This window comes from Crocodylus porosus, unplaced genomic scaffold (genome assembly GCF_001723895.1).
Source record: "Crocodylus porosus isolate Cpor-Errol unplaced genomic scaffold, CroPor_comp1, whole genome shotgun sequence".
In the NCBI taxonomy this organism is placed as follows: Eukaryota; Metazoa; Chordata; order Crocodylia; family Crocodylidae; genus Crocodylus; species Crocodylus porosus.
This window is the reverse complement of record NW_017728915.1, coordinates 26,163,638-26,183,764: the sequence shown is the minus strand read 5'-3', so window position 1 is coordinate 26,183,764 and position 20,127 is coordinate 26,163,638. Positions and strand designations below refer to the sequence as shown.

The 20,127-nt window shown below is 37.7% G+C and overlaps 1 protein-coding gene across 1 annotated transcript in view; it reads right to left on the bottom strand.

Annotated features, from left to right (window-relative positions):
* TERB1 (telomere repeat binding bouquet formation protein 1) overlaps nt 1-19,793 on the bottom strand; it is a 24,769-nt gene extending 4,976 nt beyond the window's left edge. Inside the window, exons 1-17 of the mRNA XM_019535889.1 lie at nt 19,283-19,793; nt 18,086-18,196; nt 17,689-17,817; nt 16,640-16,771; nt 16,020-16,080; nt 15,822-15,937; nt 14,089-14,241; nt 13,329-13,460; nt 12,619-12,744; nt 10,269-10,432; nt 8,522-8,859; nt 5,908-5,966; nt 4,583-4,651; nt 3,190-3,360; nt 2,600-2,686; nt 888-1,004; nt 380-492 (exon numbers count right to left, since the gene is read on the bottom strand). Of these exons, the coding sequence (XP_019391434.1) occupies nt 380-492; nt 888-1,004; nt 2,600-2,686; nt 3,190-3,360; nt 4,583-4,651; nt 5,908-5,966; nt 8,522-8,859; nt 10,269-10,432; nt 12,619-12,744; nt 13,329-13,460; nt 14,089-14,241; nt 15,822-15,937; nt 16,020-16,080; nt 16,640-16,771; nt 17,689-17,817; nt 18,086-18,196; nt 19,283-19,316 (2,112 nt within the window). The 5' untranslated portion in view covers nt 19,317-19,793. The remainder of the gene's footprint in view (nt 1-379; nt 493-887; nt 1,005-2,599; nt 2,687-3,189; nt 3,361-4,582; nt 4,652-5,907; nt 5,967-8,521; nt 8,860-10,268; nt 10,433-12,618; nt 12,745-13,328; nt 13,461-14,088; nt 14,242-15,821; nt 15,938-16,019; nt 16,081-16,639; nt 16,772-17,688; nt 17,818-18,085; nt 18,197-19,282) is intronic.
* Nucleotides 19,794-20,127: the final 334 nt, after the last annotated feature.

The window sequence follows — 20,127 nt, the reverse complement described above, 5'->3', positions numbered from 1 at the left end:
AAAAAAAAAAATTTGTTGGTTACTGTCTTCATGGTGCAGTCCTCTCAACTCCCTTCATTTTTAATGGGAATCAAGGGCATTACATGGTTTCCAAGGTCAGGCTCCAAACTGGTGTCTGCCTAGCTTCTTGACTGGAGCTGAAAAACATGGTAGAAATTGTTAACTATAGAAAATGAAAGCAAAACTCAGTATGTCCCAGTTGGTGTAACCAGACTGAAGTACATGGTGACGGACCTGCCTACAATGAGATCATCTGGGTCATGCTTCTTGGTGCTGGTCTCTTGCCTAAGACTATTTTGTTAAAAGAATAACTCCCATTGATTTTACAGGGATTTGTATATAAATCTCTGACAGTACTATCTGACTGTCTAAAACTTACCTCATCTTCATCGAATAAGTAGCTACGTTTTCCATTCAGGCTCTCGTGATCTGTCTGGTAAACCTCTTTGATTTTCTGGCTTTTCAAGTTATTGTCTTGGACTCTCTGGAGAACTATGAAGTTGTGATGTGTTAATTAAACCTAACAGGTCTACTGTACAACCAAACATAGTACTTGTAAAGCAGCAGTAGATCTAAGAAATGGGAAAATGAATGCTGTAAAAGTCTAATCTTCAAATAATCCAAGAAAGCATCTTTTTCCCTAGCACTAAAGCTTCATTAGAGTTACTGTGGCATTACATATGCAAGGTGTCATCTTATGAGCAGTAGAAGCAACTAATAGATGACAGAAGACCAAACCCACATGTCAATAGAAGTTGATATACACTAGCATATATCACATTAAGTTCTCTCAGTAGTACACACAGATCTGGCGATCTCAAAGCTGTTAACCAGAGGCATCATTTAACCATATTAAATTATGTAATTCACTGTATAGTATTACTTACTTTTTGGACATGTAGCTGTAAGGTCATACTTTTCTGGCAACTGAATATTTTTGTTCAGCTTGACATTTCCATTTGACTTACCAGTTTTGGATTTCTTCATTGGAGTCAAAAGAATACCTTTTAAAATAATCATATGTTATTTTTTTTCCTACACAACACAACAAACAAGGTAACATTTAGGAATTAGAATTTAAGGAAAGAACCTCTGGAATAAGAAGAAAAATTGTTCCAATCTGAGTGATTACCTCAGAACAATTTGTTTCCCAGAAGCCCTGTCATATCAGTTATGAATTGTTAAGATAAATGTAGACAGTAACTTGGAAAAAAGCTTCTGCTGGCAATATGTGTGAATAAAATAATCAAATTGGGAATCTGGAGAAGAGATAGGCCACTTAGCTAATAAATGATCAGTGATTTGGAAATTGTGGACAGTAATATAGAGCAAGATGTTCAAAATAAGAGCCTAAAGTTATGCTCTCAAATAAGTGACTTGCTTTTTAAAAGTGCAGAGGACTAGTAAACTGTAATGCATGCTCAGCATCATTAAAATCTGGCCACCCTTTTAAGAGTTTAAGTATGGATATAGGAGTATTAATTTTTAGAATATCCATAGATAGAGCTGGTAAGAACATTCTTACATGCTGCAACTTGCCATTATTACGGATTTCGATTCACCAGTGGCTTTCAACCAAGGTATCACAAGACCCCCTCAGGACTGTAGTGATATAGTTGCTACTCCTGCTAGGGTTAAGTAAAACTGCCCTACCTGCAGGGCTGAAGAAGTGTGTGCCCTCTTCCTGCATTATAGTTCTTTGCTAACCTTAAAACAGGCAGGAGAGCTAGCTTGTGCTGCAGCCCTTCCCAGTCCAAACCCCCTGGCTCCCTGCCATGCTCCTTCTGGAAATACAGGTGTGTGGGACAGTTCCACCTGCCTCCTGTGCTGCCATTTCAGGAAGATACCATGCAAGGTCACACTATGAAGGGCTGCAGCACAAACTAGCTTGCCTGCCTGTTTTAGGGTTATTAGAGAACCCTAATACAGGAAGCGCACACATGTGCAGCAGCAGTTCCTAGTCTGGCTGTGCACAAGACATACAGGACAGTTTCATCAGGCAGTGGCACCAAGATGAGAACCACTAAGGTAAGCTAAGCCAGCACAACAGTGATTCTCAACTGGAGATGCTGCCACATTCAAAGAAGTGGTGGACAGGTGCTCTGACTCTAAAAAGATTGAGAAACATTAATTTAAATGGTTTGTTTAAGTCATATTTAAACCTACTGAGAACAACAGTATTACAGTAATGCAAGTGAAAAGAGAGCCAGTTCAATGAGGTATGATATATTTGAAAATAAAACTGAGGATGAAGGGAAAAAATATAACAAGGTTTATAAAACTAGTATTCTTGAGGCCTTAGGCCTTAGACAGAGGAGATACTGTACTCCAGACCAGTTTTGAGATGGAACAAGACTTGTTTTCTAGTAAAAGCAAAAATCCTGCAATGGGTTTCTCTGGCTTCTGCTACACAGAAATGAGATACTAATTATTTAAAATTAAAATGGTACAGTGAGGGATAACATTGTAGAGCACATTATAAAGGAAAACAATGTTCCAGAGAATTTCATAATGAAGTTGCCCACGTGTTCAAGTACTATAGAACTATACATATAGTCAGGGCTATTTCCATGAGCATAAGCTGCAAGACTAGGCTTACTTTGGAAACTTTCCTGTGAAATTCTGCTTCTGAAGGTCGATGAGACTGTATTCAGGCTTCCTTTCTTAATTGGGGTCAACACTATTTCTGGAAAGTAAAGGACAATTATGTTATCAGCATAAATACCAACATTTAAAGAACTGCTACATTCTAAAAATCTTTAGAATTTTTTTTACCAGCAAAAACCCAACATCTTAGTCAAGACGTATAATAAGCTTCTTGCATCCTTGAGGAGATGATATTAAAACAACATGCTCTTGCTCTACCATCATAAACCCATTCATTTGTATTTTACATTATTTCATTCTCCTGTCCCCAGTAGCTACAGGCAGGGACTGACTAAGGAGACAGACAGTTGGCCTCATCCTCATATTGAGAACATAAAACCAGTACTAATGAATACAGAAAAGCTCTATTATACTTGCTCTTTCCAGGGACTCAGGGTCTGATTCTGACCTCACACTGTTATGACTAGATCCAGTTAAGTGGGTGTAAAAGCATTTGGCTGAGTCTGATTCTGATCTAACTTACTAACAACCAATACATCTTAAACTACTCCCCTATGTATTACAATAATTTCTCATGATTACTTTGATAAGGTGCAGAACTACTGTTGTTACAGAAAGCCAGCTTCTTTAGTTTCTCTTTGTATCTCTCCTCAGCTTCCAGAATGACTCTGTGACGATCACACTGGTATGGACAAGTTTGCAACATCTTGCTAAAATTTTTGCTATTCAGAGATAGTCCTACTGTTACACACCCTGAAAAAGACAAGCTGGAGAAATAGCACATGTAAAAGTAGGAACAACATACATCTATCTGATAAAATGTTTTTACGTGAGTTACATAAGTTAGGGGACACAGCTGGCTATGACTGGAAAAATCTTTTCCTCCTTTCTGCCTTCCAAAATCAAGGTATGTCCTTTATATGGGGGCATGTGTATGTCAGAGAATATAGTACTTGATTTCTTAAGGGTGTGCAGTAACTCCCCAAATATGTATTCATAGATGAAATATATATTCAGAGTGTACGTACACACACACTTACTAATGCTATGACTAACAAACAATACCTTACAAGATCTTGTTTTTTCACCACATTTGACCATTTTGTTACACATGCTCATGCTCATTTATTACACTTTGTGAGGTCTTTCATTGTGCATGTGCCTTCAAGCAGCAGGAACTGCAGCAGGTGTTGCAGATTCTGAGGCTCTGTGCTGTGGTCACAGGTGGTTGAAACAATGGTATGGCCCCACTTCATTAATTCTTTGGAGCACATAACTCCAGTACAATCCATAAAAGATTATGCATGGCTACGTCCACCTTTGGTGGCAGTGTGTCCTGGCACAGATGCCTGAAGCCCACCCTGTCCATCCTCTTCTCCCCACCCAGATATGCACCAATGAGGCTGCTAGAGTGTCATCACCTCACAGACGCTCTTGAGACCTCAGGCTCCAGGATACTTCAAAGAGGTCCCTGGGGATGACTGCAGGGAGGAAGCAGGTATGCTTGCGGGGGTCAGTTCTGGGACTCATGACTGCTGTACTGCAGACCCACCCCCAAGAGTCAGGGCACGAATGGAAGAGGCTCTTCATAGTAGTCAAATCTACTTAACAGACTCTCTCCCTTTTACAGATGAACAAGCAAGAACAGTTTTGTTGTCTAAGTATTTTGTGTTAATTAAAAATTTTCTCTCTTCTATTTATTAATCAACTCATCTACTTATTAACAGAAGAAAGAGATGCAGGTCTGAAATTGAGGGAGTGGGCTTTACTCAGATTGGTGAATTTTGCTAACAACAGACCAGGACATTTACAGTTTATTGGGAGCAGTGGGGGCATGATTAAGGGCTCTAGTTTTAAACTGTAGATGTGCCAGATCAGTGGTAATATCAATTAATTGATTCATTTTATTTATAGTTCTGATTGTGCATAACATGTTTTATGAAACCATAGGAAAAAGATTAAAATAAATATTTACCCATACACCTTAAATCTGACTTTTTAGGAGATGCAGAAGTAGTCTGAATACTTATTTCTTTATTTCCACCTGAACAAAGTGGAAGTGGATCTAAATTAGAAATACACACACACACACTCTTCACTAGGATCAAAAAGGTGAACTCTCTTTTTGGCATACATAAAGTTTAATTTTTTTTAAATATTTTTAGAAGATATATAGATATTTAATTTACAATGATTAAAAATCATACAGAATTACCCAGGTTAAGAGCATCTCAATTACTTTGGCATAAATCTAGATTAACTCCACTGAATTCAGGCTTACCTTTGCTTCACTGTACCCAGTGAGTCTTATTTTTCAACATGATTACACCAGTTTCACCTTATATACCTCTGCATACCAATGTAAGATATCAGACCAATTGTATTTTATATCAAATTTGGACTCCGGTCCTACAAAACCCAAGTCAGAGCAGTGCCTATTCTTGATATACGTCAGCATAGTTAGAGGGCAATTTGCCCTCTTCTAACATAACAATAAATATAATAAATCCTTAAGTAACTCTTCCGTAATACGTCAGTAAGCTAATCATGAGTAAAGATGCCATCTAAACCATGAAATAAATACATGAAGTGATTATGAATCAAAGATCAGCACTAACCCTCTATACCTTGATACTGCCTGTGCTGAAGTCACAGAAGTAGTTCGAGTGAAATCAGGTAAAACTAGTGTAAGCACATGGATAACTACAGCTTATTGCATACAATGAAGCCTAGATAAGCAATAAGTTTAACTGAGTTGCATTAAAGTAACTGAGACATTTTTAACTCAAGTAAATTAAACTTTAATGTCTTTTAGAACTATGAATAGGTTTGACATTATCCATGTGCTAGTTCACATGATTAGGTTTTTAGTTTATGTAATACTTAGTGCACAGGTCAAAATGTGGTAAATATACTGAACTACTAATAGGTTTACTATCAACTTAAACTGGCTTTCAGATACAGCACAAGATGGTTATTTAGGCCAATCCTGTGTAATGTGCAATGTTCAAATTTATTTTAAGAAAAACAAACAAAACATAAGTAAAACATATTAGAACACAGAAACTAAACACAATATTCTCACTGTATAATTGTATATAATTATTGAAACATCTGAATATCTATAGTACTTCTAGAATGCTGCACATAATAGAATTAGAAATTATACACAGTAGAATATTCACTAGATTCATATAATATTATTGTAAAGATAAGACAAACTGATCATATTTTATTTCTAACAAAAATCCATTAAACACAACTGTATCTCTAAAATAAATATATTTCAGTTGCTTTTACCTGCTATTTGTGCCTGTCGTGTGTTAAGAGTCAGTGCTGGTTGTTTAAACAAATGGTCACTGAAAAGATCAATACGTTATTAATTTAAAACCAAAGCTCACAACACAATTAATCTTCAGCCTATCATTAAATGCTTCTCAAAAAGATAAATCAGACTTACCCAAAAAACCCTGTCTGCCTTTGTCCCTAGACCAACATGGCTACAACCTATATCATTCAAAAAGGTAAAATGCTAAGTTCTAGAAACTGCACTAGTATGTGTTAATTGCCCCAAATAGCCAGGGTAGGAGAGGTGTTGACATATCTTTATGGCAATTTTTAGAAGGGAAGCATGGTTATCTTTGCTACCAGGAAAATACATTCTGGATGACACTGTTTAAAAAGCAAAACTTTCTTGCAAATTGTAACTTTCTAAGTCCTAAATAGTAATGAAAACAGAACATAGGTTACATAACTATGGGCCACTTTCCATGCTCCAGAGAACTTTATGGTAGCTGTGAAGGCAAAGCACAATGCGTGCTGGAGCAGGAGCCAGAGAGTCGCATTAAAAAAAATGGATATTCAAAATGCAAGATGACAGAAGAGAACTGAAGTAAATTTGTAAATAAGAACACACTGCATATCCCTTAACCTGTTTTTTTGGGAATACTCAAAACATGTAATTAAAATGTATTGGAATTTGCTATTTACCCTAGCAATTTACCATTCACTGTCTTGCTATTTAAGGGTAGGAAAGATAACCATGAAAAACAAAAGGAAGAATAAAAGTTTGTTATGAAACTGATATATAAATCAAGATAAAGCTGTGAGTGACAGAACTCAAGTATTAACTATCCATTTTCTTCCTAATCAGGTGATTGGGAATAAGGAAAATAAGGACAGAAAAAAGTTTCAATTCTGATTATTTAAGCTAAGGGTGACCAGCTTAACACAAGTGGCATGGGAAGCCTACATGTAGGCACGTAGCAGACTAGAGAAAGGACAGGCACACCAAAGCAACAGATAGACAGGATGCAGAAAGCACAGCAACACAAATCAGGTAGGGAGCACAGAGAAGGGTGAAGAGAGCACAGCTGCAGATTGGGAAGAGGAAGGGGATCAGAGTGGCACTTGTGGAGGGTGCAGGGGTAATTTGTGGTTAACCTGACAAAACAGCTGGCCATCACTGATTTAAACAATACAATTTAAATTTTCTTGTAGAGCAGCTCTAAAATCTGTCCTTCCAGGTTGACAACAAGTTATGCATGTCTGCCTGCTGAAGGCAAACGATTAGAAGGTTTATTTTAGATAGTGAGACATATCATACATATTCTGGATTTCAGTAATAGGTCAAATTCTGCTCAAAGGAACACAGTGATTTCAGTGGGACTGACATAGGTATAATTCAAAATACTCTTTGAACAATATATTCAGGACATTAGTGCATGTGCAACATCAAGCTCTCTGCGATAATATATATATTATCCCTTGCAAACCTACTACAAGAAAGCACCATGAAATCGTAGACCATAAAAGTGAGACGCTTGTGTATTTCATCAGATATAAAGTGGCATGTTAAAAAAATATCCAAGTAGGTAAATGTGAAATAGAATAAATGCATAATCATACCAGAATATAACAATAGAAGTGAAGTGATTAAAATGGGGTACAAATGGACAAAAATATTATGGATTTTATGCTTTTGAATATGTAATATATATTTTTAACTAGTAACTATAAACTCATTTGAGATTACTGTAACCATTTCATCTAGACAACAAAATCAAAGTTTTCCTTTCCTGCACTGAAGTGAGATGTCAAAGATATTTAGGCTTGGCAGAATTCAATTTTTATTTTTTTTAATATTTTCACAGCTAAAATCAATGTTTGTTTTTAAGCAGTTATTTTGATTTTTATTGATTTCAAGTTTCAGGATTGTGCAAAATTAGGGATGTGGGGAGTAGACAATTTAGTAATGACAGTATACTGTTAAAAGCTTTATAAAATCGCATCAAAATATAAGTAGTAAATATCCATAAATCATTGAATTATATCTGCTTTAAATCATTCTGTTAATTTATCAGGAAAGAGCCAGGCAGGTACGGGGCACAAGAGGAGGCTGGTATGGCACTCCAGCAGGTCTAGGACCGTGAGGAGAGGTGGTGGCCAGCCTCAGCCTGCCTGGCCTGGGCAGGGCCCTGCTGCCACTGGGCTGAAGACACTGATACCCTCCCCCCTCTTCTCCCATGGTTTCTGAGTAGGGGTTTAAGTAGTCCTGCTTGCTTACCAGATGAGTCATTAGGCAAGAAACAGCAAGCTAACTGCACTGTTTTCCTCTTAACACCACCCACCCACATTCTGTGTCTTTCTCCGCTGTCCAGTAACAGGGGTAAGGGTTCCATTACAGACCCTTTTCTGTAAATTTTGATTACTGATGAAAATATTTTTTTGCCAGCCTGTGTGCGAGGTGAAATAGCTGTTTACCAGTGAAAATTGAATCCTTCCAAGCCTAAAGATCTAACACAATTCCTCAGAGAAGGCAACCTAAGGAAACTACAGCTTGAATAAAAATGCTATTTGATTTGCAAATTAATAGTAGTTTTAAATGTTTACTCTTAGACATCAAATACTGTACCTTGTTTCAAGAAGAGACTGTTCCCTCTCACAAGCAGTTCTTTCATGCCCATGAAGATCAGACAGCACACTACCTCTTTGCAGTTTATCAACTGAATATAAAGTATCATTTTGTTCACTCTGCCCAATAGAAGCATTTACTGGATTCACAGCTTTTAATATTTCATTCTTTTGTGACTTATCATTTACAGATGTAGTACTAACTAAATCATGCGACTGACAGTTTATCTGTGGGCACTGCATTTTTTTACGCGGTCCATCCATATCATGGTGTTTCGATGCTGTTGGCATATTTCCTTCTGGCAGTACATCAACAAATATTTTTCTCCTTGTTCTGTCCTATATTGCAAAAATATCAATGAATGCTAAAGGTTTAATTAATTCTACTGCAGGGCTAAAGGGACAGACCAGAAGAAGCAAGAGAGTCCATTTAGAGATGAAAGTTAACACGAAAGGCAGCAAGGTTGTGCTAAAGAATTTAAAGGAACAGTAACATAGTAGAATTTTGGGATGTAAACTATGCAAATCCTAAACCCAAGCAGTTCTAAATACTTATAAATGTCAATCCTAAACTAGCTTGTAATCCAATTACAGACCACTATAATACTTGCATCTGAAGGGGACTAGATAGTCATGAAAAAACACAAGAACAAAAATCCATGTTAAACTTGAGAACTTTTAAGAATTTACAGCCTAATTGTGGAAACAATGGTATAAAAGCACAATAACAATAGATGACATCCAGTTAAACTCACGTTGGTTTGAAGTCTCAAACTAAAGCCCTGATGTTAAACAACTGAAAGAATAATATGAATGAAAATACAGCATTTTACAACACAATGTGAATTCTGTACCATTAATGGGCTCTTTGTGTGTATGCCAGCATCACTTTGTTACACTCAGATTAACGTGCCTCCAGATTTCCTTGCATGATTCTGGGGATATTTCACAGCACTGTTTTCTGGTTTTGTCAGTCTGGCATAATTTGGGATTTTCATCTCCATTTCTATCACGTTGATTACAGAACTTTCAACACACATTCTTTTTCCATGTTGTTTCCTTATGTTGTACATGCTCTACAGCTTTTACTAGATCCTGCTTTTGATTACTATGTTCTGTTTCCCTGGTATGAAAGCTTCTGCAAGTATCCTTTAAACGTAAGAACTACTGTTTGTTAATTCTAAACCTATACTGAATACTTTTTATTTTATAAAGCATGAAAGTTATCTGGTATATCAATTCAAATGAAGTCTATCAGAACTTTAGCAAAAAAAAGTATGATTGAGAGAGAGGTATTTGGTCACTGAACTTGAGTACACATATATGCATGCAATTACCACAGACATACAATCATAGAATTTCCACAAAATTGTGGAAATGGTAGATTCAAAAGATGTATGAATGTTTTTAAAAATCTGGGTATTATTTTTCTGCCACAGTATTCAACCTGAATTGACTGCATACTAAATCCTACAGAACCAGATTTTTTACAATGTATTTTGTAGTCTCTCTCAGAATATTAAAAAGAGGATGTTATTCATGCATTCACTCCACTTTGAGTGCTTCTTCTATCTCTAACCTACTATAATGCTAAAGTAAAATGTTACAGGATGCAGTTTCTCAGACGACTGTCCCCCCACCCATTTACAGCTCATATTGAGAATTTTCTAATGCTTTGCTTCAAATTTCTCCATAACTTTGAGGGAAAAGATCTGCTTAGGTTTATAACTGGAATAAACTGGCCAAACCTCATAATGCTCATTTTCAAGCAAGTTTAGTCTGTGTAAAATTTCTTTTGCTTTCTTCCAGTAGTCTTCTAGATTCCTCTCTCTAGTTTGTAGGTTCATTTCTAAGTCTTCTGTATCATTCGTGTGCAAAGAATCTTCATTGATTTTCAGAGACAACTTCTCAGCTTTGTAAAGTAGAAAATAAATAAAATATGTGGTCTTTCCTCATCTGATAGTATACTGAGAACATCTCATTTTTATATTTTTAATATTGTGAAAGATGAAAAAAAATCAACATTCTAAAAACCTCTATTTAAGTTCAAACTGTTAAGAAAAAAATTTGGATGTAATGAAGCAGAAAGAAAGTTCCATATATAGTAGGGCTGTCAAATGATTAAGAAGTGTGATTGCGATTAGTTGTGTAATGAAAAAAACCTGTAACAATTAATTGCGATTTTAATTGCACAGCTAAAAGCTCAAAATTATGCAGGTACTTTGTATGGTTGGGGGTAGATGTGTGTGGGGGGAATTTGTGAAGTTGTGGTGGGCTGTGCAAGTATGTGTGGGGTTTGGAGCCCAGGGAAGGGGCTGTCCCTGCATGCTCTGGCAGGATGCAGGGTACTGTGGGTCAGGAGTGAGAAGCAGCAGCAGAATTTGGGGGGGCTGTGGCTTGGGAGTGAGGGGCAGGGGCAAGGCACAGGCATAACATTGCTCTACCCCAATCATATTACCCCCCCAGGTATCCTCTTTTTTCCAGCTGGAAATATTGTAACCCTATAGGAACACAGCCCGGTGGCATGTAGAGCAGCAGCTAAGTCTGTGAAGGGGCTGGGGGAAAAGGAAGAGTGGCGGAGAGGGGGGCCAGATCAAAGCCCCCACAGGGAGGAGGGAGGGAGGGAGGGCGGCAGGGGCAAATGGGGCCCCGAGACTGGGGCAGGTCATGGGACAGAGCCACGGGTGGTTCGTCCAGGGGCTCAGCTCCCCACCACTGCGCACTAGCCGTGTGCACCCTGCCTGTCCAGCAGTGGGAGGCACAACATGGTGTTGTATGGCTCCTGGGGCAAAGCCAGCAGGGCAGAGCCCCAGCCTGCAATAGGTATCCCACCTCCACCCCACACACGATCCAGGAGGCCCCCCATGCCTCCACCAGAGTGGCTCACAGCAGCAGGGAACCATGCCCCTTGACAAGCCATCTGCGGCTCCATCCCATAACCCGCCCTGGCCCCAGGGCCCCATTCACCCCAGCCCCACTCCCTCCCTCATCATGGGGGCCTCAATCTGCCCCCTCTTCCTCTCCCTCCACCCCTTTCCACTCACACACTTACTTGCTGGGTGCTGCTCTACATGCTACTAGGCTACTTTCCTGGCCACATGCATGCTGCAGCTGCTCATGTGTCTGTGTCTCTGTGTCTGGGTGTGTGCCCTCCTTCCCCCCGGCCTTCTTGCTGCAGCAGCCTGGAGCCTGCGTCTGGCTGCCCTGTGGTCTTCTGCACTGCCACCACTGCCCCGCTGGGTGGCCCAGATGTAGCAGTGACAGTGCACAATTAGCGTGTTAAAAACTTTAATGCAAGAACCAATTAGTGGGTTAATCACACACATTAAAGGCAATTAATTGACAGCTTTAATATATAGTTTTAATATAAACTATATATAACTGCAATTGCAGTTAAAAGCTTCAGTTCAGTCAGGTGTGAAATAAACTGTACGGTAAATATATAATGAGAGTTGCTACATTTGCAGTTACAGTTTTCATGAATTTGTTTACAGTGAAATTCTTCTTTGAAAAAGATGTTACATATCAGTGGTCCCATGCAGTTGACTGGAAAAGCAGCACCTCAGCACCTCTGAAATAAAAGCTAGATCACATAAGCCAGGGATGACCAACCCATGGTCTACTCCCCACAAGTGCAGCAAAGAAAGAGGATCAGAGTAGCACTTGGGGAGGGTTAATTTATGGCACGCCTGGCAGAAAGTTTGGACCTCAATGACTTAACTAGATAAACCCAAGGATTCTAAATAGGAATCTATAGTGTTAAAAACATTCTGTTGTGATCTTTCTGAGTTCTCTGCAATGAAATAATTGCTCTATTATTTTTCTATAGTCAAGAAATGAGTGAAAACTAAGAGCTAGCATTTTCCAAGCAGGGCCTTGACTCTAAAAAGCTAGAGAACCACTACTGTAGATGGTTAAGGAAAAGGAGACAGATGTTTCATGAGAAAAAAAAAGTGTCTACAGTTCTACATAAGTAAACAACTGTAAAAAATTACACTGCATCAAACTCCAACACCTAAAAACTTTTTTGAACGTCCACAAGACTCACATACTAGGAACATCTCACTTAGTTTTTTAAAAGCATGACAGAAAGCTTACTCATTTTCTTGCAGTTTTGCAGCACAAACATAGCAGCTTTGCTTAGTTCTTCATCTTGAGATTCAGTTAATACCTGAATCATAAGTGGAAGGCCATTGTTCTTCAGTAGATCATACTGATTTTCTTCTAAAAAGAGCAATAATAGAAAATAAAGCAATCCTGACTTGTACATAGTTGACAGTTCTTTTACAGTATCTTAAGATGACCATATATTTGTATCTTGGGCTCTGTTCATTAAAGCCTTATCTAGGTAAATTCCATGTAATTTATGCATAACTTTATATGCATATCCACTATCAAAAGCCTTATTTTAAAAAGGTTCTCATCACTTTAGTGAAAACTTTTATGTTTATTAAATGAGGCTATGATACCTTCTGAAACTTTTCTTTATAATGTATTAATTCTGGTTGGCATTTAGTAGGTATTAGGTACTGATTATAATGGAAATAACTGTCATGGATTCCTCTTGCTTCCAGAGACTCCAAAAGATACCCCCCCCACACACCAAGGCAAGCAACAATGGTAGGTCATTAAAATTTGATGATCACCTACACAGAAAATTTAACATTTTTTCTAAGTTTTGATATTAAATTAAATTATTTAGAACTTTGCCCTGAAGCACTAATGAAAATACAGTTTTAATGAAAACTGTAAACACAGAAGGAATTAGACCCATAAACCAAAATTAATAAAGACATTTAAAATCTTACCACAAACTTCTGTACAATGTCCAATAGCAAGAATAAGACTAAGTTTTTCTCCTGAATCAAGAGTGTCATAAGCCAGCAACCTCAGTAGCTTTGGCACAATGTGATACTTTGACAGGACAGCACCTATGGCAGCTATTATAAAATGATTAAATCAAACTAAGTCCACAGCACAAATGCAACATGACATTTTCTTCTTTAGGGTGTCCCCCATGAGGCTGCCCCAATTTCTTCATGCTGCACCAAAATTTAAAATCAGCATCCTGTTCTTAAAGTATGCTAGTCCGGTCTACATTTCTCCCTAGACCCAACAACTCCCTATTCTCCTTGGTCACAAGGGAAAACACAAAGAACCTGGAAAAATTAGTGCCTTTAATGCACACACACCCCTGAAAGTTTCCCCAAATTCTTTACCAGTTTGAGGACAAATCTGGGGAGGACAGGAGATGTGATGCCGAGGTTTATCTACTGTAAAAGTCTCCCAGAGAACAGCTGGGAACTCTCTAATAAAGGAGTCATTCTCCTTCCAAGACTACAGCAACTAAGTTTGCTTGAATATATATGTGTTGAAAAATCAAACTTTGTCACAATCCCAAGTCTTCTAAAATCCAAGCTCTGAGTCAGTGAAGGCTCACACTCTCACTTTTTGCTGTTTCAGTGGGTGAGCACTGAGGGAACACCAAGATGTAAAACTACAGTTTGCACCTACACAACCTTGCACCCCTCTAATATCCGGACCAAAACTGTTTGTCCATTCACTCACAGTTATCAGCAATGCAGGCATCCAGAGTCTTCGTCACTACTACCGCAAGTTTTGTGCTGGCGTAGTTTCTAAATGAGTCATCTACCAGCCTGACAAGAACTTTAGCTAAAATATCTAATCCACCAATGGAAACAAAATATTTCTGTACGTGCGCTTAATAAGAAAAGAATAAAAATTGCATTACAACATTTACATGTCAGCTTGCTCTAAAACCATATTAATCAAACAACTTTATCACAATTTTCTGTGGACATGTTATTTTGCTTCCATATCCATCCACAAAGCGTAGCTGAAGTTGGATATTCAATATATTTGAGAGAAATGGCAAATTCAGATGTACATTTTTATAGGATATTTACAAAAAATATGCAGGCAGGATGTACCCATGTAAACAGGAACAGTGTACTTGTATTCTTGAAGTCATTTTTTTTTTGTTTTTGCCATTATTTTCCATGTTGTGGTGGTAATACCCTTATATTTAAAGTAGCTTTAATCAAAACAGCTTCCAAGTTATTTTACAGACTTTAGTGACTTGAAGCCGGTAGAACTATTTGTGAAGTAAAGTACTACTAACATCATATATCCAAATCTGACCTTGAAGTAAATGTCATCTATTTACACAGGAATAGTAACAGATAAAAAGAGGTTGAGGGGCATTTGCCAAATTGAAGCAAAACACAGAGGGACATAATCTTTTCAGGAAAAACTCTCATGTCAAAAATACTTTATATAAACTATAAAGACTTTTTTTCAAGAAAATAGTTTAAAAATTAACACGATGAAAAGATTTCTCAAAATGACTGAAGTAAATCAATATTTACGAACAGCCTGATTCACCATTGTCCTGCACCTTGTACAGTCACCTTCAGTAGATGTTGAACACCAAACTGATCTGGTTGTACTTTTACATCCGCATTGATCCAACCACTGAACATGACTAAATAGGGTAAGTGACAAGAGTACCTCAGATCCAAAGTTTTTAATTGGATTTACTGTTTTTAAGACTAGGACTTGTAGTAGCCATCTTACCAATACTTCCAGGGAAACTTTGGAAAGGACTATGTTTGCATGTGCAGACACTCACAAGCCATAAACCTTATTGCCAAAGCATTCATCCTGAAATGAAACAGAGCACTCTACCACAGCAAAGAGCTCCATTGGAGCTGATCTGCCAGTGCCTGCGTCATCTTTTCTTGGAAATTCTGAAAGGATCATTGGAGAAAAATGCCCACTTTTGTCTCCTGCCCTTCCAGCCTCTATTTACAGGGCACACCCTGGTTCAGCAGCAAATGTCTTCATGGGGTTTAGAGAAGTGGGGCCAGTGACAAGTCACTGACCACCTTCAAAATAGATGGAAGACCAGCAAATAAATCTACTGGGAAAGGAGAAAGATGAGGAAATTAAGCTTTTTATTAGTGTTCTATGAAACTTACTCCTATGAAATATAAATTATTTTCAAGATGACATGCACTTACAATTATTTGCAACTGCGAGTCCAACAAATGAACAAATAGGACGAACTATCTCTGGCTCTATGCATCTATCTAGCCACTGTTTTGTATGAGGGAAAACTGAACTGCAAATTTTCTGATTCTCTTCTGTAAACATGTAAACCAAACAAAAACACCTCAATGCAATATGTGGTTGGAGATGACAATCAACTAAAAGGTACTTTACAAATATCCTTTTTACATGTACTGCTGTGTGAAAAAATAAGATAAAAACATAGTTACCGTTTTGAGGATTATTAACGCATGCACAAAGAGTACTGCAGACTGAAGACCACAGTTGATAATTTTGATTAATATTTTCATCTGTCAGATTTATCTCAGATATTGAAAGAGCTGTTCTGTTAAGAAAAAGCCAAATGTATTGACAAAGAAATCCTGTGCTAAATAGCCAGTATAGTAACAACAGCCTTGCTTATTTACCTGAATAACTGTAGCAGAACACCAATGCAGCCTGTTTCTCTAACGTGAGTTTGCCCACTCTCTATAAATGATCATATACCAGTATCAGGAAAAATATTTTTATATATTTTGTGCGTGTACACACACACACACACACACACACACACACAAATTATATACAAATAAACAAAGATGAAGGTACATAAAACATATTAGCTATATAGTAAAAATTGCCAACTATATTTTTCTTACTACTACTGTACAATACAAGAGATTTTAAATTAAACTAGAGGTTTGCCTAGAGCTCAACAGAACAGAATTTATTGGGACTTTTGGGTACTATAACCATACAAATAATAATCAATACTAAGGTTCTAGTGTTGTTTCTAAATTTCACTGTGAACTATGAGAAATGTTCTTTTTGTATTGTTTCATTAACAAATGCACCTGTTTCTGAACATAAATATGATCCCAAAAGTACATTTTGCTATTTTTAATAATGAATGGTATATTTACATTATTTACAATATCAGTATGTAACCTCAAGCTACAATGGTAGGGGCTGACAAACAATAATGTGTTGAAATGAGTTGCACACAATGTTATTACTTGTTTTTATGAATAAAAGAAAAAACACTTACTATTATTTGAAACCAATACTAAAACAACATATACAGACATTCTTTTCAAGTTTACACTGGAATCCTTATTCATTAAGAACAAAATGAGCTCTTCAAACAATCCAGAAGCACACATATTTTGTTGACAGTAAACTGAAACCAGGAAATAAATGGTATTAATTGTTAAAGTGTAGAGGTATGAAACAATTCTACCTACAGTATACATACTGCCTTTACTACAAGACTGACAAGAAAAAGTGATGAAGCACTGATACTTAATATCAAAGATATTTAAAAACCTCTCATCAATGCTTACTTGCAAGGAGAATTTCCCTTCCTCTCCTCTAACTTATTTAGGAATAGGACCCAGGCTGAAAAAAGTCACAGCTATGCTTGACAACAGCCTTTCTACTAAGCAGCAAGATGATAAATGCACTGACTACAATTTGGCCATTTTATGAAACAAAGTATTAAACTCTCCATGAAAACTTCTTCCTCATTGCCTTAATTCAGAGGTTCTGAGAGTCTGTAATTTCCCACTAACATGATAAAATAATCTGCAAACCATGGACTACAGTCTCAGTTAAACCCAAAATGTGTTGAGCAAGGTTGAAGCTCAGGAGAGGGGGCTGCAAAGTGGCTGACAGTTGCTACATGATTCTGGGCCTGGTTCTAGGCTATCATGTCCAAAGACATAATATGCAATCTTATAGTAATTATGCCAATATGGCACTGAAAAAGAGCAGGACTCAGGTACAGCAATTACTTTGCCATGCTTTCTACACCAGTGTCTATCCCTTGTGACATACAGCAACAAAACCACCCAAGGATTTTCCCAACCCTGATGAATTTTCAAATGATGAGCTGAACTGTCTTTATGGCTGTCCTGTGCTTCCACAGTGGAACGAAACGGCAATGGAGGAATGAAGAATCTGACCCTAACAGTAATAAATTGATCTGTATTGTGGCCTGATAAATCCATCTATAACTACATTCAACTATTTGATGATGAGATAAATATAAGTATAGAGTAAAATATGATACAATGCTTAGAAATACAAATATATTACCATTATTTTCAATTATAACTCCTAATGTAAATAAGGCAGCTTCCTTTACCATACAATGCATGCTTGACTTTACAAGGTCAGTTATGAATGTCAAACCACCAATCTCTCGCAAATAATTACTTGCATCACCTGTAGTAAATGCAGACATTATAGAAAGCGGTAAATATATCTTATGTACTCAAGTGACAATCCAAAAACAAATCAGTGCAGTATGGAATATATATTGTGTACAAGACATGTCATCTTCTACATTTTTAAGGCTTCGAGATGTACCTATTTTAAAAAGTGACAAAGTGTAGTAATGTACTATGAAAATAAATAATGTTATTTCAATATTCAGAACCCCAAATAGAAATCTAATCCCCCAATTAAAATTTTGGGATAGAATATCTCTTACTGTTTTGTTGACAGATTGAATAAATAGTGACCAAGGCCTCTTTTTGAGAAGTAGGGCTGTCCATTTGATATTTAAGACATTCAAGAAGCAAATTCAGATCTGTCTTCATCTCTACGAGAATAAAACAAGATGAATGTCACAGAAATGTAGTTCTTCCTTTATAATTATTATTTTCTTTTTTGTTGGTTACTCTTTTTTTTAAGGATGTTGAAAAAAATCATGGTACTATGTTTTAAAAGAAAAGCAGCACAATGTAAGACTGAACTTTTTTTTCCCCATCTAGCAATCATGTTGTGAAAAGTCTCAAAACACCTCTACAAAGTTTCTGTAACAATCTGGTGATTTTTTTTTTTAAATGAATGAAGCCAACTCTTTTTTTTTTTAAACATTCTCCTTGCCTCCAGTTATAAAGACGACAGGGTAGAATTGCACCTTACAGATTAACTGAATCAGAGCTGCAGGAGCTTTTGTCAGCAACAGTTCACTGGGTTAGCTAACTACCTCTTTTCAATTATACAGGTAGATTTCCTTGACTGCAAAGTTAATTTAAATCAGAAAATATGTATGAAGAGGGAGATGCCAGGTAAAAACCCAACTGATCTATGGAAATCAGTTGTTTTTACATCCACAAAAAGATGCAGGCACTGTGATGTTGAACATCTAGGCTCCCTACACAAGGTGTCGTTAAATGCTTCAGAACGGGATTCACACAACATTTAGGTGAGAAATACATACGCATTTTTGCAAATCCTACTAGCCACCTATCTACATCTTTAAGTGCCAGAACACTTCTGGGGCATACTACCAACAAGACTTTATTCATAATTATTTTAAAACTTCCTGTATTTCTTATAACCCGCACAGTGCTTTTCTGGCTTCAAAGGAATACAGTTTGAGAAGTGCAAGTAAGAGAGAAATGTGCAAACAATAATTAGTGAAAAAGTACGTGTTCATATGGGTTCCAGGCAAACGTCTGAATTTGACATTAACTTTATCTATTCCTATCACTCTGTGTAAATCCAAAATGATGATATGACTAAAGGATCTCTTGAGATCCTTTCCAGACTTACTTCTCTATGATTACTGTAACAAGGCAAGAGCAAATTCCTCCAATAGTTTGTTGCCCGACTCTCATAAATTTGCCAAAACAGCATAAAACAGATGGAGAGAACGTCACAGTGGTCTTAAAGATCTTACCACACTGTATTTTCTGCACTTCCAAGCTTTCCATTTTATGTTGTGTTCTTGTTCTGACCCTACAACTAGAAAAGTGATTTTCTTAACATTTCTGGTCAGCAATGTTCACAACACACTCGCGCAATGTGAAAAACACACTGTGCCGGTTTTCATAAAATACACTTCTTGTGGCTGATTTGACGCTATTTGCAAATCTAATTTAATTTCAATCTACATTCAGCTGCTGCCTGTGTTAAGGGCAGAGGGTTGGACTTGATGATCTGTTCGGGTCCCTTCTGACCGTAGAAACTATTAATGTGTGCTGAAGATTTGCTGTGGAAATATGCTTGTTGCAGCACCTGGGCACCCTACCCGCCTCCAGCATAAGTTACCAGGTATGCATCTCCCAGGCTGCTGCCTGGGAAGAAATCCCACTTGATCTGCACCACAAAATGCAACCCACAGTTGCTGTCCTGGACCAGAGGGGCAGATGTCCAGCCGCTGCTTCCTCTGTGCAAACTCCCCCTCCACCCCAACAGGGACTTCTAACCATCTCTCATTTTCCCGGAGCCTGACAGAAAAAGGTCTTTTTTTTTTTTTTTATGAGACCAGCTGAGAAATGGCCAGAAGGTATCATCTCTCCGAATCAAGAGTTTTAGACTTTTTTTCAATTTTTGTGGCCCATCTTTGGGCAACGGGTCAGAGGACGTCTCTAGGTAACACACAGCCCCGCCCCGTGAACACAAGGGAACGGGGTCAGAGTTTCCACCCCCAGCCCTGCCCCATTTCATCCCCCGGGGCGGCTGGCTTCTTAATGTACCCGACTGCTTGCTGCTGCGGGGCCCGAGGGTCCCCCCCCCCACCCC